This window comes from Thamnophis sirtalis, unplaced genomic scaffold, assembly GCF_051295495.1.
Source record: "Thamnophis sirtalis isolate CommonGarterSnake01/CBP01778 unplaced genomic scaffold, rThaSir2_p1.2 scaffold_4, whole genome shotgun sequence".
In the NCBI taxonomy this organism is placed as follows: Eukaryota; Metazoa; Chordata; class Lepidosauria; order Squamata; family Natricidae; genus Thamnophis; species Thamnophis sirtalis.
Window position 1 is genome coordinate 8,747,434 of NW_028261384.1, and position 21,834 is coordinate 8,769,267.

At 42.6% G+C, this 21,834-nt stretch overlaps 1 protein-coding gene across 5 annotated transcripts in view; it reads right to left on the reverse strand.

Moving 5' to 3' along the window:
- The window catches only part of ACVR2B (activin A receptor type 2B), an 80,594-nt gene that overhangs the window by 24,001 nt on the left and 34,759 nt on the right, over positions 1 to 21,834 (reverse strand). For all 5 annotated transcript variants that reach the window (XM_087712443.1, XM_087712446.1, XM_087712445.1 and 2 more), the window contains exon 2: positions 3,846 to 4,053. In XM_087712443.1, the coding sequence (XP_087568569.1) occupies positions 3,846 to 4,053 (208 nt within the window). The remainder of the gene's footprint in view (positions 1 to 3,845; positions 4,054 to 21,834) is intronic.

Sequence of the window (21,834 nt, forward strand, 5' to 3'; positions counted from 1 at the left end):
TTATAATGGCCACAGATTGTCCCCAACTTACAACCATTATTGGGACTGGAACCTCCGATGCTAAGCAAGATGGCTGTTAAGTGAATTATCTGATTTTACAACTTTTTTTTTGCCATGGTTAAACAGTCCTTAAAGGAAGCACGTGGTAATTAAGCACATCTGACGTTCCCCTGTTGACTTTGATTGTTGGAATCTGGCTGGGAAGGTCAGAAATTGTGATCACAGGATCCTGGGATCTTTGCAATGATCATGCCAGTTGCCAAAAATCTGAATTCTGATCACTTGACTGCAGGAATGCTACAATAGTTGTAAGTGTGAGGACCAGCACTATCATAACTTCAAACAGTTGCTGAATGAGTGGTTGTAAACCAAGGACTACCTATATCATATTATTGGATCACGTATGTTATCCAGAGCCACTTTCCTTGATGTGGGAGGCCAATATAAATTTGATTAATAAATAAATAAACTATAACTACCATAGGTTTGTGTTCTAAGAGAATGCAAACAAACACACAAATATTCTCTCCTTTGGGTTTTGAACAAAGGAGAAAGAAGAGGAAATAATATTTCCAGCAAATCACACAGCTATTCCTTGACTTACGACAATTGAGCCCAAAATTTCTGTTGTTAAGTGTGACATATGTTAAGTGGATTTTGCTCCATTTTAGAGCCTTTCACTTGTTAAGTGAATCACTGCAGTTGTTAAATTAGTAGCACAGTTGTTAAGTAAATCTGGCTTCCCCATTGACTTTGCTTGTCAGATGGCCGCAAAAGGGGATCATGTAACCCCAGGATACTGCAACCATCATAAATGTGAGTCAACTGCCAAGCATCTGAATTTTGAGGATGTGACTATGGGGATACTGCAATGGTCATAAGCATGAAAAATGGTCATGTCTCTTTTTCAGGGCTGCTGTAACTTTGAATGGTCACTAAACGAACTGTTGTAAGTTGAGGACTACCTGAATGGTATCACCACCTATGGAATCTTTTATGTTGCAAATCCACACAAAGGCTCCTGATGCTTTTCTCTGCATGGAGGGCAGAGAAATCAAGTGGTCAACGAATAGATGATGGAGCCTTCACAAAAAATGACAGATTGGCATATCACTCAGGATGGTTATCAGCTTGTTACTATGAACTAATTTTCACTAGATTTGTCCCCATTTTCTATTATTGTTAATAAAATCTACAAGCCAATCTCTTAAGAAATAATCGTGTGTGTGTGTGTGTGTGTGTGTGTGTGTGTGTGTGTGTGTGTGTGTGTGTGTGTGTAAATGAAGGGAGACTAGTGTAGATCTATTTCAAGTTATTTAGCTCTCATCAGCTAGCCATACCCTTACTGGGATTCGAACTTCGGCTGTTTTTACATGTTAGGCAGTTATATTAACCTCTAAGCCACAAGCTCTCCTCCCTTATCAGCTGAGCCAAGGGAATGATTAAGTGTTTTGTCAAATCACTTGGTATGCCCAAATATGGGAGGGAACATACTGCTTCCCTTTTGTCCTTCTTCTGTGGCAGGCTGACCTGCCCTTCGGGCTAGGCCAGAGGGCCAAAGTGATGCAACGCAAAGACACAGTTTGTGGCCAACAACCGTGGTTTCATCCTCTCGAATCTTGTGCTCCAGCTTTATCATGCCGAAAGATCCGGGCCATAGTTTGTAAGCTACACTGAGTGAGCTATTTGCACAAATATTTATGTGAATAGTTAATGCCTCAGGAAGTGCAGAAAAGGGAACTTTGGAGAATGGACGTCCAAGAAGAATTGCTTAGTCTTCAAACCTACCCAAGACTACGTGAGCCTTTATCTCTGCATCCTGCAATTCCACCCTAAATGGATAATATTTCTTTAACTTCAGTTTTGTTACCTTGCTTGTATTTGGCACATCCTTCTCTGAGATACCACCAAGATCCATGACATGTCCTCCTAGTAATATCAACCAGAGTTCCTCCACCCAGCACATGGGAAAGCCATGTCTCATCGCATGGACCACAGGGAGTCAGAATAGAGTTCAACTGAACAGAGTACAGGTACTCCTCGACTTATGACTGGCCACTTAAGCTCTGATGGACCTACCTGGAAGATGCTTATGACCCAGAGTCAAAGTTCTGTTGGTTGGTGGCCCTCTAGGATCACGCGAGCACTTTTTGGGTGCTCAGCAACCAATCACAATTTCAAAACCGGGTCATAAGTATCTTTTTGGAGGTCTGTTGTAGCATCGAATGGTCACTAACCAACCAATTGTTAAGCACTACCTGTAATGCAAATAGAGGCTCCATAACTCGTTCCTGATGGAGTGCCTGACCAGTTGAAAGAAATGTTCCTACCATCAGCCCACATGGAACGCAGTTCCAAATAGGGTCAGACCACCCAATGTATTTGTTTTTCTCTCTCTCTCTCTCTCTCTCTCTCAGCAGTGACCATCATCCCACTTCTTGTTATTAATCTAACTTTTTCTTTCCACCACTATTACTGATGTGGTTGTAAACATTTAATAAACTCCCGGAGCAAAGAGAAAACCAATTAAGTGCATTTAAAAGGAATACAGCTGAGTGGTTTAGCTGACGCCATCAATACAAAAACAAAATAGAAGGCAGATGCTTGTGTGGCCATCCTGAAATGGACAATTAATGGACAACGGTAGCTGGAAAAACAGGACCACGGCTCCAGTCATTCTACCCTTGACCCTAACGTGTTTTTTTCTCTAGATTGCCCGCTCCAAATGATTAATTTTCTCCTTTTTTTCCCTCCAGAAAACAAGCAAACAGGAGGAGCACGTGGTCTGCCAGGGGACAGGGTATTCTCTTGAATATCAGGCTGGGAAAGGCTTCCATTGTGCGAAAACACCTGGGAGATATTTTTTTTACTTTCCGGGATTCTGCAGTTAGATGAAAAGAAGCAGGCAATGGTTGACCTAATGCAGAGACCTGAAATTGAAGTCAGCATGACCGACAGCCTTTCCACTCCTCAAAGCAGCTCGGCGAAAACAGCCCCTTTCAGCATGGAATACCTTCTCAAGGTGGGCGAAAGCAGTGGGTGGGTGGGAGGGAATAGGGGAGTGATGGTTAACTTTTCTCTAAAGGTGTGCCAAAACTGTTTGCACACACACTATCACATGCATGCATGCCTACCCCCTGCGCATGTATGAGCAACCCACCCCCCCCCCGTGCATGCACGAGCAACCCCCATGCGGGGGAGGGGGTTTCACCCGCTCCAGACTCCAAAGGTTTTCCTGAATCCTGGGGAGAGTGAAAACAGCCCTCCCCGCCCCTCTGGAAGGCCGAAAATCAGCTGGCCAGCACGCACATGCGCGTTGGAGCTGAGGGCTGCCAGCAAATATGGCTTCGCCTGCCACCTGTGGCATGCGTGCCATAATTTTGCCATCATGGGAATAATTTACAGTGAACAGCGCACACATGCAAAGCGAACTGGTAGCAAGGCCAGTAAGAACCTACCCCTGGATGGTATCATTTAGTGGTTACAGAACAGCAGGCTGTGCTGGAAGGCGGAGTTAAGTGTACCATCAGTTTAGACTCATTGTCTCTCGCCACAAGAGATCCAGGTCCCTCCCGAATTTAGCCAATTTAATTTTGACCGTTAGTGAGCTAAATTCTTTTTTTAGGTAGCAATAATAAAACTCTCTTGTTTTTTGAATTCAAAGAATGCTGGTTATTTGGGCCTGACAGTTTGTTTACATGGAGAATGTGAACTACGGAGCCAAGATTCCATTGCTGACAGCCAATCTGTGACCCTTCCTGGGATGTGAACTACTAAACAGGAATTAAGGACAATGGCTCTTATTTCATTTGAAGCTATTTTATACTCTACCTCTTTGTTCTCACCTGTCATAACAATTGAAGTCATCAAGCCAACATCCTTTCTTCACTAGTTCGATGGATCCCGAGTTGTTTCTCCAGGACGCGTAGCAATGTAGGCGCTTGTCTTTTTCACCTTCACAACGCTCCACTCCACTCTGGTTGGTCTTCTCCAGCTCCCAGTTGGCATTGTAGTAAATGCATTCTCTTGTCTCTGCCTCTCCCTGGCCAGATCCTGGAGGGAGATGCAAAAGAATCAACGTTAAGGATCATATTGTGGGGAAGAAAAATAAGGAAGGCTGGTCATTGGTCATGCTGACCAGGGATGATGAGACTTGTAGTCCAGAGCATCTGAAAGACACCAGATTGAGGAAGGTTACTGTCCATGTTTCTTACATTCCCGGAAAGACATGAATAGAATACAAAATGAGACCAAACTCCACTCCCCACTAGCATTGATGACGTTGCCTAGTTTGGTAATGAAATGTCTGCGAGAAAAGAACCAAGCTCAGAGAGCACCTAGGATCTCTCAAAAGGTAGACCACTCAAAACCTTCTAGATAAAACTAAACCCAGTACTTCCAGCACCCTCACTACTGCTACTGGATGACCATGCTTGAAACCCATCTAAAGGATTAGATTGTCTATTCAGAGTTTGCACATATAGAAAGTCCTCACTTCACGACCAATTTGAAGTTGCAACAGACGTCCCCAGAGCTACTTATAACCAATTTTTCATAGTTGTGATAGCTTTCCTCCAAGGCAAAGGACACTGGAATGTCAGAGCATCAAAAAAATTGGCAAAATTAGTCAACAATGTGTCTGAGAAACAATAAGGACTGTTGATGTTGCTTGCACAAAACCCAACACGTCCGTCTTGGATTGGCACCAGAGGAAGAGGACAAGGTTTTTGTGGTGAGGGACCACACTCACAACTTCCTTTAGGAGAAAAGACCCCAGTGGTAAAATGCATATGGGAGAAGTTTTCTCTAGAATAGAATGAAGCCTCATCATTTGCAACTTAGTGTTCCTGGCCTCAAGTGTTTTTTTTTTAATTTTTATCTTTTATTTTTGCCAACTCATTTCTCAAGGGCCAGAGAAGGCTGGCATTCCCACACTTATACAACAATTTTTGCCACTAGGTTGGGAAATGAAGATTGTGTAACCCTCAACTGGCAATAATGTCCCACAAAGTCCTAAGGTTCCTCAGATGAAAAAAAGAGGCAACAAACTCATACAAAGCTAAACAAGAGATTAATTTGCATCTCTGTGTTTGCTTTCTGTGGTTTCTATCTATTTTAAGGTCCTCTTCATTTCATCCTGCAAGGCAATTCTGCTCAATTTCCTTAGATTTCCAAAGCACAATCCAAATGACTAAGAAATAGAATATTCATCTTTCTAGGGTTTATAGACCTCCCAATCTGCTGGCATTTCTAATTATTTAACAAAAGGCTCATATTGAGTGTTCATATTTTACATCCACTGATCTAATAAAGGAACGTATCTTTAAATTACAATGTTCAGATTGTTTTAGGCTTCATAATCGTGACACACGTTTATTTTCCTGCAATTAGCAAGTATATATAATTACCATACCAATGAAATAATATTTTGTACTGCTTAAGTTGGACTAGTTAAGCAGCTTTAAAATAAAGACAATTTCATATTTTATTGATTGATTGGTAAGTATATTCCTATTGGTAGCAGGATTTACTGCATTGTTAACAATTTGCAACTGTACTGAAACAGCCAAATAATTGCAGTTTCAAAATTGGGTCAATAGTTTTGAAGATTAATTGAATTGGTTAGTGCAAATGTTGACAATATCAAATGACTTTAATATTTTTTTTTTTTGCCTCCTGCCATCTGTAGCAAAACAGGATCAGTTTTATTATGCAAACAGGCATTCTCTCCGCCTTATGTGGAATTTGGGCATGTATAAAGAGGTCTTCTGGAATGAAAGATAAAACATCAAGAAATGATAATTGTAACAACAAGCTTCATCTTGGTATCAAAGCAAACATATATGACAAGAAGTTAATCACAGGCATTTCCAAACTTCGGTTTCTATGCAGGATAATAGCAATAGCACTTAGCACTGAGCACTTAGACTTATATACCACTTCACAGTGCTTTTACAGCCCTCTCTAAGTGGTTTACAGAGTCAGCCTCTTGCCCCCAACAATCTGGGTCCTCATTTTAGCCACTTTGAAGGATGGAAGGTTGAATCAACCTTAAATAAATGCATGGTTTAAAATACCGGAGAGGGGAAAAAAAAGTTTTAGATCAACTTAATCTGGTAGAAGATAATCATGGCTATAAGAAAAGTATATAGCATTCTGGAGGAGGAAATCCCCTTCGTCTTTTCATGGATGAAAGCTAGCAATCACTCTTTGTAAAGCAAGGGAAATATAGGAACTAAACACAACTGTTGCATTCTGTAAGACTTTGTAACTTTGATGCTGGGAAAATGCTTCAGAAATCAAAGGAATTGTTTTCAAATAACTTTGTTTCTCAACACAACACTCCACTTTTGCTTTGCAGAAAGATTAAAGAAACTTCCACAGATTCCCAATGTAGTGATCATGTAAACAGAGAGTAGATTTGCAACAGAAGGCTTTTAAAAACTTGCAGAGATGGGGCAATTCCATGGGGCATGTTTTACAGAATGTGCAGCAAAATCTAAAATTTGCTCACACCAGACTGTTCTTTCTTTTCTTTCCCTTCTTTTTCCTTCTGCTCCCCCTCCTCCTCTTTTCCACTCTACTTTTCTTCCTTCCCCTCCCTCTTTTCTTCCTTACTTCTTTCCTCCCTTACTCACTCATTCATTCTTTCCCATCCTCTTTTCCTTATTTCCTTCCCCTGCCTCCTCTTTTCCTCCCTCAGTCAATATAACCCTGGAGATAAAGGTATAAAGGAGCACTTTATGATAATGTATTATTTTCAGGAAGAGGTAGGCTGAATTACATTGTCCCACACATGCCTTGTAAACACTGTGTTGAAAAACTTACTGAAATAACACATTAGCTAATAATTTGTCTGCCTTGAATGAAAAGCACGGATTTGTCTGATGACTTCCTGATGGCTCTGACAATGTATTTTTCAACGCTGACAACTAACTTAAACTACGTGGATTTCAACTCCCAGGATTCCACACAACCAGTAAGCTGCCTGAGGAATTCTGGGATTCGAAGTCCACACCTCTTAAAACTGACGAAAGTTGAAAAATACTGACTTAGGGCAACACTGTCCTGCAAACACCTAACAGCCTGTTTAAGAATAACATCCATGAATTCACATATGATAAACAGATGTTTTTATAGCTACCTTGAGCACTCCTGCAGCCAAGTTCTAATCTATTTCTGTGCCTATTATACCCAGTTGAAAAAAACAATTACATTTTTGCAGTATTTCGGTATGCACTCAATCATTACCCTGGAATCTGGCTTACTTTTTTTTTTGAGAAGCTTCCCATGTTTCCCTCCTCAATAAACTTATTGTTTTTCTAATTTATGGTCCATGTGTTTAGGTGTTCCTTCCTCATTTTTCTTGGGGTTATTTTGGAATACAGATGGAATTTGAAAGCAGCTCATCTGCTAATAGAAGGGAGGTACAAAGACAGACCTCTTGGCCAAATCAGGACTAAAGACGCCCCCCCCCCCAATATTTCATTCATCAGGATTTGCCAAAATTCCTTCCTCCTTGGAAAGAGATGGCAATCACCCATCAATCCTTCCAGGTTAATCAATCACTCAGCAAACGGAGTGAGAATGAATAGAACATAAATGTGGGAGGTTTTACCTTTGCATTCTGAATGGAATAAGTCAGAACCTGTAAGCCTGCTTTTCCAGTGGTAGGTGCCAGCCGGTACGGCTGTACTGGTAGTAGCTGGGAACAGCTGATTGTGTACCGGTACGGTGGCTCGTTTGGCCCACCTGCCCGCATTCTATACTGGTTTTTAAAGCAACCAGCCAATTACGCATGAGCGCATAGCATGCAATGCCTGCGCAAGCTCCAACAAGCAGCTGGGTGTCGCTGGGGCGGTGGAATGTGCATGCATGTGCCGAGTGTGTGCACGACCAGGGCATGCGGCCCCATAAGCAGCGTACCGGTAGCGATGGGGAGGAACCCACCACTATGCTTTTCCCATCCCCACTGATCATACCTAAACTGCTTTTTTGGCTAGGTTCAAAATGTCATGAGTGGATGGATGGATAAACAACAAAGTTGTGAACTGGAGTGATAGTTCTTCTTCAATCAACCTCGCGTCTGTTGGATTTCGTTTTACATCGCACTGTGGAGGTTTAAGGATGCCCCATGGAATGTGTCATTTTTACTACAACATCCTGGAGGCAGTTGGGGAGAAAGAGAGCAATTTGGGTTAAAGCCCTGCCATGGCCTTCTACAGTTCAAGTTCGCACTTTTCAGATGGGTCCCCTTGTTCCTAATCCCACGCCTGAACCACTCACTGCCATAAATCTCACTTGGGAAAACATCTTTGTATGATCAGATATAAACATCATAAAGCAATTAAACAGGTAAGAGGGAAAAGGCCATAAGCCTCTACTTACAAGGGAGAAATTTCTTCTGAAATCATAAGCCTTCTTTCAAAGCTAAGACTATACAACTGTTTTGTTAAAAACAAGTATTTTTTATCCACAAGAGTGCGGGGGGGTGGGGGGGAGAGATTACAGATGTACAGCTTTTAAAACCTAACAATCATTTCAGGTCAGAAGTCACTTACTGATGCTCTAAAGCAGCTTATCAGATGCTCTAAATCTGCTTCAAGGGGTGCTAAGCGGACCAAGATTGCTACTCTACCCTTTCAATATTCCTATTGGTCCTTCTTGACATTTTCAAGCACCATAATTCCAAATCATGTGGCTTGATAACCAAAGGAGGAGCCGAGACCGAATGCAATACCAAATAAGCAGGCAAGAGAAGGTTAAGTTCATAAGGGCAAAACTTCAGGTAAATCAAGAGCTCCTAAGAACTAAATCAGATTTGTTTTTCACCGGTTGGAGTCTTCTTGCTGCTGAACAATCTAAGATGTTCATCCGTCTTCTTGGCAGAGTAAGACAGAAAGTGGACCATTTATCTTGGGGCTGTCAAGACAGACTGTGTCAAACGCTGTTATGAAGTTTTCTGCACATCCAAATATATTAAAGATGTGTTAAAGATGCCCTATTCTCTTAGTAAATCTTAATTATGACTACCGGCATAACAATGGGAAAGGAAAAGCAAAGTTCCATGCCCCCACCATCCCCGATTTAAACAGAAAAATGAACATTTGTCTAATTTTTCAGGGTTAATCTTTTTATGTCAATCCCCTCCCACTAGCTCAAAAATCTGTCTATCTGGTTGCTGAGAGTCAACTTGGCATGTAACCGGTCAATTATATTTGCGAACCTTCCCCACTCTTTTGTACCCTAATTTTTATCCCTTTTTTAATCCTAAAAAAAATTGCATTTAAACCTGAGCATCCATGAATGCTCACCGTATACACAGGGCAGCTATGGAGTGATATCCCTCCACTGAATCAAATGATAAGTCTTTGTCTTGACTTATGGAATCCCCAATGTATTTGCTCTGAGGATCATAATTGCTAACAACACACATATATTTAATGTTTCTACGTTCATGAACACGGTGATAAATGCATCTACAACAGCCCCACATGGGAGCAGAGTTCCCACTGCTCAAAAAAACCAAAACTTCAGGGAATTGTTAATCCACAGATGAAACTGAACTGCAGATACACTAAATAAAGCTGCCAACAAGAGAGGGGGAGAATTAAAGATGACAAGTGACAAATTTTTAACCTGACTTAATGACAGAACAGGCCAATCATTCTTGACAAGAGTGACAAGACACTTGTCCAATCATAATTCCCTTATCAGATAAATGTCTATTCTGTGGCAAACTAAGTTTGGCGTAGTTTAAAAGGCCAGCATTTGAGCTCACAGGATCTTCCGAACTATGCAGAATTAGTTCGTCAGAATAGTAGATTTCATTCTGTTTTAGAAGGGTTTAATTGAGTGTGTATGTGATTGCAAGTTATTTCCCAGCAGGCCTTCAAAACAGGACTGTATGAATAGGCTTCTGCTTGGCTGGCTCAAGCAGGCATGCAAAGTTACAGGCCCTCTTCCAGCAAACCTTTTGCAGCTGTGGAAATGACTATTGTTCCAGTTATAACAGGAAAAGTGACCCGAGACTGCTCTTTAACAGGCAAGGCTCCACAATCTATCACATAATCCAGAATAGGGTTGGAAAGGACCTGGGAGGTCTTCTAGGCCAACCCCCTGCTCAAGCAGGACACCCTACGCCATTCCAGAGAAATGACTGTCCAGTCTCTTCTTTTATTACCTAAAGATGTCCAGCCTTTCTTCTGGAATCAACAGCCTTAATGAGAAGAACCAGACGTTCATAGTTGAAACAGAATTACCAAAAGTGGGTAAAAAAGCAGTAAGATCAAGAGTGACGTCCAACTTCCTGCTGATTTCCCCAATGAAACCCTTGGTGAGAATCTGGAAGGGAGAACTAGAAATCTCCCCTTCCCTTCTTCCCTTTCCAGCAGACTGGTAAGTGGCTGGCACTGGGCAGGGAAGGGAGCAAGGGATTGCGTGACTGCCTGGGAAACTGTCATGGAATATTGAAAATGAAGATCATGTGACTGCAACCCTATAGGGACAGCAGCAGTCTATGTAGCACTTCTACAAATTTCATTCCCATGGGAGTCATGAGTCCTGGATTTTGAACATAGTCTATGAGTTAGCTCATTTGAGGTATTTTACATCAAAAACGGTTGCATCTGATGCACCATTTCGCCCACTTAAGGGTCATGACAACTGGAGTTTTTGAGTAAAGGTCAATGAAAATATAACTCTTAAGAGTTATATTTATTTATTTCTAGCCTCTCACTTCAACTAAAACAATGGTTAATATGAACCTGTCACAGGACACAGTGAAAATTAAGTGTGCGGTGGACAGGTGAAATCCAAATAAACACCTTGCCTCTATTTCTATCAAGGCCTTAAAAAATTCAAAGAAGGTTCTACCACTGTTTAAATGCCGAGATACCTAGATGTTCCTCTTTCCTAAACCTAGCAGAAAACTCAAGGAGGGAAGATATGTCCTGTCCTCTCCCCCTCAAGTCAAAACTGGAGAGGAATGCAGATTTTTCTTTCCATGATCTCTGCCAAAAAAACAGTGGAAAACATAAGGCCAAGGGAGTTTTGGAATGCTGTTTACAAACCATTTTCTCTTTTTCAGCCATACATATTGGTGGGAGTGAGTGACCTTAAATGGGTTCCTTTTAAAGAACAACAGAACCATAAAAAACTATGCTTTCTCACTCTCTCTTTAATGTTTCCATAATCTAAACCACTCGGACTTTTTAGGAATCATCTAATAACACGCAGAGGCGAAGAGTGCGCCTTCTCTTATCGAAGCTCATTTCCTACAAAAGGAGAGCGATTCCCAAGCTTCCTCCCCACAACTTGGCTTTGAAGTGAAATTAACCTTCAGCTAACAACAACAAAACAAAGGAGACAAGTTGTTGTGTTTGTCTTTTGAAAAGAATGGGGAAATCAGGAACCACATGCTCCTCAAGGGGCCCACAAGGAAGCCAACAGATTCCTGAAATACTTCAAGAGGGGAAGAAGCCAATATCCATAAAAAGATGACTTGGGTGCCTTCGGTTTTCACATTCCAGGAAAGAATTTTAAAAGCCACCCTCCCCTACCATTATATTTTAGGGGTTAGCTTCCTGTACTCTGCTCGGCGTATTCTATTTCAGGGACCACAGAAGTATCTTGAGGCCACTGGAAAATTCCGAGAACTGGGCTCTATTGCTGTAAATAAAAAAAAACGGAGGAAAAAGTTAGAAAACTTCTAGAAAATTTGGTGATTTTTGCCCAGGTGCCTTTGTGGTGCCCTAATTTCTTTTTTTTTATTCCTCTGCTCCAAGTTTCCTCCTTGCATTTGGCTGCCCAAATGTCTCCGACAACTTAAGTCCTTCCTGGGTATCTCTAATTCGTTTGCCTTATATCCTTTTCATTAAGCAATGAATCAGTGGAACGACTTGCTTCCAGAAGTTGTGAATGCTCCAACTTTGGAAATTTTTAAGATGATGTTGGATAACCATTTGTCTGAAGTGGTGTAGGGTTTCCTGCCTAGGCAGGGGGTTGGACTAGAAGACCTCCAAGGTCCCTTCCAACTCTGTTATTCTATTCTATTCTATTCTAAGCTTTCTTTCCTCTTTGTTATTTCCTATTTTTGAACTTTGTTCTAAAGCAGTGATGGCGAACCTATGACACGCGTGTCAGTGCTGACACGCGTAGCCATTTCGGGTGACACGCACATGCTCCCCAAACTTGTTTCAGCGGCAGCTCTCAGCCTGGGCGGCAGCGTCACACAGGCTGTGGAAGGAGGAGGAGGAGGAGGAGGGAACCAACCAAAGAGAGGCTTTTACCGGGTCTGCGCCCCACAGCCAGGATCGTCCTTGCGCCTCAAGCCGCGTTTCTTCCTGCAAAGCCCTTCGGGCAACCCGAGAGTTCCGCTTGACGCCAGAAGGGCTTTGCAGGAAGAAACGCGGCTTGAGGCGCCAGGACGGTCCTGGCTGTGGGGCGCAGACTCGGTAAAAGCTCTCTTTGGTTCCCTCCTCCTCCCCCTCCTTCCACAGCCTGCGTGACGCTGCTGCCCAGGCTGAGAGCTGCTGCTGCCGCTGCTGCACAACTGAGGGAGGGAGAGGGAAAGCAGAGGTAGCCTCAAATTCCACCGTTGGGACAGGGGAAAGGGCTTGTCCCTCAAGAGTGGGGGGGATAGAGGTGGGAAGAAGGGGCCCGGCCTGTCCCCAGCGCCCCCCACAGACGGATTACGGATCGAACGCTTCTCTCTCTGCAGCCTTTTTCTGCGAGTCCCAGCTACTCAGCGGGGCGTCATCATTTCCGGGGGGGTTGCAGTTTTCCAGCTCAGATATCAGGATCCGCCGGGATTAAGTGGGAGAAAACGCCGCTGGCCGAGCGGAACAAACACATCCAAAGGTTAATCTTATTTTACGAAAACACAACTTCCAAAAGTCGATCGTGGCCTCCATCAAGAAGCTCTTCCCCCACCCCCCACCCATTCTGGGGTCTTGGTGTCCCTCGGCTAAGATCCACCCCGGAAAGCAGAACGGGGGCAGCCCTCCTGTAATTCTGGCTGGGTTAAAGAGCAGGGATGGAGGAGCCATATCACACCTTCATTCAAAGGGTGGGGAGGGGGAGGCCCGATAAAGTCCCTCCCTTGGGGTGTCTGAAGTCCCAGCTGAAGCAGCCGAAGGAAAAAGGATAAGCATCCGTCGCTGCCCAATGGCGCTTGGGGTAACCCCGCTGGGCAGAGCCAGTCGAGGCTCATCCTGCAAATGAGGGTTTCCTTTGGGGAGGGCCAGGTGGTTTCAAGCACCCCAAACAGCCAATCTCTCTCTCTCCGTCCCCCTTCCTTTGCTCCTGGGGCTGCAGAACTTTCCATGGGCTCAACAGTAATTGAGTAAAATTCTAAGCCACTGCAGTAGCTGCTTTTTGGTTTTATTTTTTTTAATATTTATCAGTCTCTCTTTTAGTTGAAGAGTTGAAGTCCACAAGGCTTAAAGCTGTCAGGTTTGAAGACCCCTGGGGTTTTTTTCCTAAAGGGTTAGGGGTGCAAGGTTCTTGTAACTTGACAGCTTTAAGACTTGCACGCTTCAATGCCAGAGTTTCTGAGCCAACATTTTGGTTGCTAAGCAGGACCGTTGGTAAGTGATACTGATAATAATATCAAGGGCAACATACGAAATCGACTGATCAACAAAGAAGTTACTAAGCAGCTATGTTAAATAATTTGTTTTTGGTTTATTAAATACAATTATATTGCAATTATATATTTTTGTAGTTTAAACTATAAATTGCGCAAAATTATGTTTTTGTCGAAGTGACACACAACGCGAGTTATGCTCGATTTTTTGCCGATTTTTGACACACCACGCCAAAAAGGTTGCCCATCACTGTTCTAAAGCTATAAGCCTCTTTAGAACCCAAAAGATCTATGTCAATCTTACCCCACCTTGCCAGAAGGGCTGACATGATGTGTTCCACAATTTCCTTCATGCTGGCGCTAAGGATTCTGGGACCTGCAGGCGTGTGAAAACAGGAAAGCCCACGCTACCCTTTCAAAGGCATTTAGAATAAGTAAACCCAGTTGGGATTTAATAAGATCAAAAATACAGTCACCCATAACAAAGTCTGTCTACTCCAGGGGTGAAATTCAGCAGGTTCTGACAGGTTCTGGAGAACCGGTAGCGGAAATTTTGAGTAGTTCGGACAACTGGAAAATGCCACCTTTGGATGGTCCCTAGAGTGGGGAGGGAATGGAGATTTTGCAATATCCTTCAAGAAAGTCTATAGATTTTGTTTTTAATGGTTATGCATTTGCCTCTTTCCCCCACCCACTTGTCCTTCAGCTCTTATGGCATTAAAAAAAATTGAAATTTAAGTCCAACTTATCTGGAAAGTGCTAGATTAGGAAAGGCTGTTATGTGGAAATCGTAACAGCCCAAACTCTTGGAAGATACTCATCCATGCAAGGACATCTAAGTTTCCTTCCATCTCTTGACAGGACAGAATTAAATCTTTCTGAATGAAATCCATGTAATTCTTCACGTGCTCATTCTCTTGTTAGACTAGGCAGAGGAAGGAATGAACCTAAATCCCCATTGATTGCCTGGTTTAAAGTAATAAAAGAGACTCTTTTTATTTCCCATATTCCTCTTTCTCTTCCCCTCCAGGCCAACAGGTAAGTATCTGGGAGTGGGAGCAAGGGATTGCAAGACTGGCTGGGTAACTGTCACAGAAGGTTGAAAATAAAGATCACATGACCACAAAAGCAGCTGGTAGCATAGAAGTAGCCACAACTTTCCCTATGTTTTAGATGCATTCTATAAGTTAACCTATTTAAAGTGCTTTGGTTTAAAAAACTATTGCCCTATGATGCAACGGGTTGCCCAGTTAAAGGTCTTCAGTAGTATAAAGATTTTAATTCCCTATAAATTTAAAAACCAGCAGGTTGGGGAAGTCTCAAGTGCATCATCTACTTCCCATCTCCACACACTTTCAAATATATACCCTTTCAGTGAAACATATGGCCCAGATAGGACCATTAAATGTCCCTCTAGATCAGAGGTCTTCAAACTTGGCAACTTTAAGACTTGTGGACTTCAGCTCCCAGAATTCTCCAGCCAGCTATGCTGTGGAAGTGTGTGCTGGCTGGAGAATTCTGGGAGTTGAAGTCCACAAGTCTTAAGGTTGCCAAGTTTGGGGACCTCTGCTCTAGATTTTCTCCTTGAAGATGTCATCGTAAATTCAGGCTATTCTCTCTGGCTATGAATAGTTTGCTGAAAATGAATCAAGGCAAAAAAGGTATTTCCCCAGATAAGCCTGAGTTAAAGGCAGCCTTTAAACACACTAAACTGTGATTGCAAACTGAGGGGAAAAAGGATTTTTCTGCCTGTGAAAGCTGGGCTCAGCAATTATTCTCCCTGGGAGGGATATTGTCACTATCACAACTCTGTAATTCATCCTTGTTGCTTTTCCTTCCCTACTAAAAATAATATGCTGCTCAGAACTAGCTGGAACGAAGTCAGGTAGAAATGTGACTCGTAGCTCAATGAATAAGAATGCAAATAGGCAGGACAAATTCAGAGGCCAGGGAATAGATTCCAGGATCAAACCGATTAAAGGTGTATTACTTACGGGAAGAGTGGTAGGTCTGGATAACGTACCCCAAATTCCTTCCCATTTGATGAACTTTTTCTGGAGAATTACTGTCTCTGGCTTCCTAGGTTGGAAAATAGTCTATGGACAGAGGTGGACAACAGCTACCGGCCATTGCAGCAAGTTAATTAGCAAAAAATGTAAGAAGGTAAATTAGTCAGTTCCTAGCACTAACAAAGAGGATGAAAAAGCAGCAAGGTGGAAAGACTCAGTTACAGTGGCGATAAGTGCACTTTTGGTCAAAGTGAAAGAACAAATTAAGGATAATATGGAGAAAATATATGCACAGGTAGTTTTTGACTTACAACCACAATGGGGACCAGAATTTTCACTGAGTCATTCAGTCAGCGAAGCGTGATTTCACAACCTCTTTTGCCATAGTTATTAACACATCACTGAAGTTGTTAAGTGAATCAGGTGGTTGGTAAATGAATCCAGCTTGTCAAGAAAGATTGCAATGGTGATCACTCAATCCCAGGATGCTGGAACCATGTTAAATGCCGGTTACCAAGGGCCTGAATTTTGATCATACGACCATAATCGCACATATGTGCTAGTCGTTCCTGACTCTTGGGGGCAGTGCTCATCTCCTTTTCAAAGCCAAAGAGCCAGTGCTGTCCGAAGACATCTCCGTGGTTATGTGGCCAGCATGACTAAACACCGAAGACGCACGGAACGCTGCTCTGTTCCCACCAAAGGTGGTTCCTATTTTTCTATTTGCATTTTTTATGTACTTTTGAACTTCTAGGTTGGCAGAAGCTTGGACAAGTAATAGGAGCTCACTCCATTACGTGGTGCTAGGGATTCGAACTGCCAAACTGCCAACCTTTCTGATTGACAAGCTTAGCATCTTAGCCACTGAGCCACCCTGTTCCTATCACATGACCGTAGGGATGCTGTAATGGTCATAAGTGCAAAAATCAGTAGTAAATCACCTTTTTCAGTGCCGTTGTAAGTTCAAATGGTCGCTAAATGAATGGTTGTAAGTCAAGGGCTACCTGTACAGGTAAAACAGTAAGGACTTTTAAGAGGCTTTTTTTTTTCATCGAAGAGAAAAAAATGGATTTGGAAGCCCTGCAGGAAAAAAAAACAACCTCATCTTAGTGATCTTATTTGTCTAGCTAATTTAGCCTATAAGGGCTAGTTTGATACAATAAATTACATCCAAATTAGGATGCAAATGAGGACATTACCAGTAAGGGAAGAAAAGCTATTATGCTACTGAGTATAATTCGTTTCAGAAGACCTAAAGGACCAGGTTAGGAGAAAATCTATCTAGATAGTTGCTAGGAGTTGACACTGATTTGATAGCACATAATTATAATCAATCATCAGCAAATAGAAGATACCATAAGGCTGGGTTGCACAATTTGAACTTTCATAGAAGCTGCTCTTTCTTTCTTTCTTTCTTTCTTTTTTTTGACTCCTCGGTGTGATGGATTTCAGCAGCTATCATTCTTCAGTCAGGAGGGTGAGAATGATGGGAGCTGAAATCAAACACATCAGAAGAAGAGTCTGGAAGCTCAGCATAGTCTATCTTAGCCCAGGGAGCTCTCTAAGAGACAATGTGGGACGTCTGGAAAAGGAATAGAAGAAAGAAATTGTCAAAAGACAGATGGGGAATCAGGTTGCAGCTTAAGAGAATAACAAAGTTGGAAGGGACCTTGGAGGTCTTCTAGTCCAACCCCCTCCTCAAACATGAAACCCTATACCATTACAGACAAATGAATGCCCAGTCTCTTCTCGAAAGCCTCCCAAGTACAACTTTTTAGATCGTTAGCTCAGCCTAGGTGGGCAGAAACCTGGAAGAAGCATTTCAAATTAGTCACAATCCGTCCTCAATCAGTAATAAACTTGCAATCAACAGAACTGGGAAATTCTTAAATGTATTTGGATTTGCAAGAAACTTATTGAGATCTATGAAAGGAAAAAAAGATGCTCTTCCCTTAAGTGAGCAAGGATATCTCATATCCCCCCCCCCCAAATGCATGCTACTTTTATTGCAGAAATGAGATATTGTCATTTTGCTTGGATTTAGCTTATTTAATTTGCATTTAACTAACTCTTTGTTGCAAGTCTCTAAAAGCAACAACACTGTTGCACTCCCTTTTCCTTTTATTTTTTAATGAGGCTTCTGCTGATATTTAATGTTCATAACTGTAGCCTCTGGCAAGGAAAGCTTATTTTAAAAAAAAACTTATCAAATTGTACGTTTTTTTTCCCTCCTTTGGGAAAAAAAAGGCATCCATACAAACATGCACACTATTTGGCTGTGAAATCTGTGTTCAGAGAGTCACCCCCTCCCCCAACCATGCCAAAAAGAAAAAAAAGAAAGAAAGGATCACACTTCCCTTTTTCCCCTGATGAAAAAAAAAAGAAAACTGAAAAGATAAATATCATTATCTTGTAGAGTATGGGAATTTGGGCATTCACTGAAAACTTTTCTCTATCAACCATGCTTCCCAGATGGCATTCCCGCCAAACTTCTGATAAAGAGGAATGCTGGTATGAAACACACACAGAGTAAGCTAGTTTGCAGAGGAAAATGCCACCTGCATTTTCTTAAATCTGTTCCACTGGATTGAGAAGCATTGGTTTTAATGTTGTGTGTCTCCCCCCCCCACTCTTTTTTTGTTTGGTTTTGGAAGTTGAACGGGTTTCCAGGAGTTAGCAGATGGTCCTCAAGTGAAGAGACATCCCCTCTCTTTCACAGAAGGAACAGCTGTCCAGCCATCTGAAGTTTTTCCCTCTTAAATCCCAGGGGAAGTCCTCAAGAGGAATCCAGTCAACCTCACAGAAATGTCATTTTCTAGTACTTACTTACTAGCTTTCCCGTCCTTTCGTTCAGGGCCGTCGTGATTTCGAATTGTCGCTGAATGGTCGTAATATGAGGGCCACCTGTATTATATTCACTACTTCTAGAAATAAAAGGCTAAGAGAACCACATTTTATGTAAGGCAAAGGAATATCTGAGACAGTCAAAGGGAAAAAGAAAGGTTGTAGCAGGGGTGAAATTCAGCAGGTTGTGACCGGTTCTGGAGAACCAGTAGCGGAAAATTTGAGTAGTTCAGAGAACCGGCAAATGCCACCTCTGGCTGGCTCCAGAGTAGAGAGAGAATGGAGATTTTGCAATATCCTTCCTCCGCCACACCCACCAAGCCTTATTTCTCTTTTTCCTCTTTTTTCCCTTCCTCTCATTTCCTTCCTTTCCCTTGAGTTCCTTCCTTCCTCTCTCTCATTTCCTTCTTTCCTTCCTTCATTTCCTTCCCCACAACTCATTTACTTCCCTCCTTCCTCTCCTTTCCTTGCTTCCTTCCCTTCTATTTCTTTCTTTCCTTCCTTTCTGCTCCCTCACTTTCTTCCTTTCTCCCTCCCTCCTTTTCCTTTTCTTCCTTCTTTCCTTTCTCTTCCCATTTCCTCCCTTCCCCTCCATTTTCTTCCTTTCCCCCTTATTTCCTTCCCCCCTTCTTCCTAACTTCCTCCCTTTCTTCCTTCCCTCTCCTTCATTTGTTATTGCTTCCTGGTCCCTTCTCCATCACTCCTTCCTTCCTTCCTTTCCTTCTTTCCTTTCTTCCTCCCACTCCACCCTACACTCCCTTCCCTCCTTCCTTGCCTCTCCTTTATTTCATTCCTTCCTCCCTCCCACCCTCTGTCCTCCATTCCTTCTTCCTCTCTCCCTCCAAATTGTCATTTCTCCATCCCAATTGTTTCTATTAACCTTCCACCATCATCTCTTGCTCACATTTGAACTCCTGTGCTTCAGTTCATTTATCCTTGCCCCATCTCCCTCTTTGACTCTGCTCTGGGAAGGACAGGCCACGAGGCCCCTCCTCCAGTTCCCACACCCTCCTTCTGGCAGCCCTGCTCCCCTCTCTAAACTATAGCTAGGGAGCCACCACCTCCACCTCGAAATGGAGGGTCCAGTGCCCTTTCACCCCCCGCAGATTGTTGGAGATGGAAGTTTCCATTCCTGAAGCACCTGACCTCAGCCCACTTCCATGCAAGGTCACCTTGGTAGACCCACCACCACAATTCCCTCGAGGAAACAGGGCCCATCTGAGCCTGTTTTCATTATCTCCAAGGGAAGAGCAGAGTTCCACACACCCCAAAACACCACTTTTTTTTACCAGTACAACTGCAAGCATTCTCCCCCTCCCCAATCAAAATATGGATGGATGGACCTGCCCCAGAAATGAAGCAAGAAAATAGAAAGGTGTGGGGTAAAGTGGCTTTCACACCCTGCCTGTTTTATTTTTTTTAATTGATGTATTTATTCTTGGCTTGGAGGAAAATACTTAACTGCCCACCAGCAATATCCAAACAAGAAAGCTGAGGGGGGATTTCCCCCTCATTTCCCCCTCCCCAGCATTTCTATTATTGGCAAGATCAAAGGAACTGGCTGAAAAGAACCCTCAAAAGGTTCAAATTTCACCCATTTTGTACCTAAACTGTCAGAAACCCGTTAATTTCTTTTAAGGGGGAAAAAAATTAAAATAAGATCCAATGATCAAAGGAAGATTTTGGCAAGGTCTTTATGGACATTAAAAGGTGTTGCAACACTCTACGCATTATTCCTCTATTGCAGAGAACCCAATCTTAATAACTAATTATCCATTGATTACCATATATATTGCCCTGTGTGCTGCCTGCATGAGTAGATCCTCTCAAACTCTGCAACCTGCAAGAAAATTTGAATTAGAGGAGGAGCGGGTCAGGTTTCTCACGCCTCTTAGGAACCCCCCAAATATGGAAAGGAGAGAGAGAAGCTGTTTTATTGGCTCAGAACTTCACAGAAAGTGGGAATATTTTGGCCAGAGAAATAAATCCTCCAGTATTGACAGACAGAAGGGCTGTGTTTTTTCTAGATAAATGAGACACACCTCGGAACTTAGATTTCCTACCAACAGAAGATAATATTTGTTGGTTTTAACATTATTGGCACATTGGGGGAGGGAGGGAAGTGTTAATTGGGGTTTTATTTATTTACTTTTAAAAAAATCTAAATGTAAATAAAATACAGGTTTTATTTCTGCACAAGCTGCCCAGAATCAGCATGAGAGTGTTGGGTAGCCATAAATATTTGTATGAATAAAATAAAATAAACAACCATACAGCTGCCTTGCTTTCTAAAGTTTCCGGCTACATATGCTGCAAAAAATCTAATCAACACTAGAGGGAAGCAAAGTGATGCAGAAAAGGCACATGTCTTTACTGCCATCTAGTGTCAGCCTGTGTTTTTTGCAGCCCTGAGATAAGTAGCCTTGAAATTTCCTCCCTTCTTCATTTTCCTGGCCACCCGGGTATGCCTAACAAATTGTAGTTCTTATGTTCAAACCTTCATTATAAAAAGAAGGGGAGCAAACCAAAACCCCGGGAACCTTTGAAGTTATCTAAGGAACCAAAGGAAGACAGTCTTCCTCCCTCCTTCCCACGCTACCTCCATGCATTCATTTGCAGAGGCAGCTGTCTGTTTGGCAAGCAGCCAGCTGGAAAGTAGGAAGGATTTTCCTTTTCTCCCACTTACCCTCGCTCAAAAAACTTCTTTCTCCGTACACAATGCTATTTATAGCAGCTGGCAAGAAACCAGCTTCGGTTCAACCACAAAACCACAGATTTAACTCACGCAGAAACACACTTGTTATTATCGGCCGGCAGTGCAGAGCATAAAGGATGCTTCCTTGGGAATCCGGCAGCCCATCGTCCACCGAGGATGCTGCCCATTAAAGAGGGGGGGAGGGAGGGGGGGAGGGCAACAGAGATTTGGGCAAGGGAGTTGGAAGTCCACCTTCCTTAATGTCGCCAAAGTTGAGAAACACTGTTTCCTGGTTTGGCATTCCTGGCCCAAGAAGACTCCACCAGACATTTGATGGAATGACTATGCATATGGACCAGAGAAAAGTCACTTTATAACACTACTAGCCCAAAAAGCCCAGGAAGAAGTCATGCAGGACAAGGCTTTCTCAGTGGTGGCCCCCTTGTATGACAGGATTATATCCACCCTTAAACCTTGGCAGATCCTGTTTCATAGCCCTGGTTTTTATTTTTGATCAGGCATTAATACTTTATTCTAATTTTGTAAACGTCCAAGTTATTTTTGTAAGATGAACAGCATATGCATGCATTAAATAATCATGAGCAATAAAGATCTTCTACCCCAGTCCCAGAGTGGAAAGGCGATACAAAGATTGAACATATAAATCCATCCAACGGGCCTCTCTGCTTCTTAAGCTG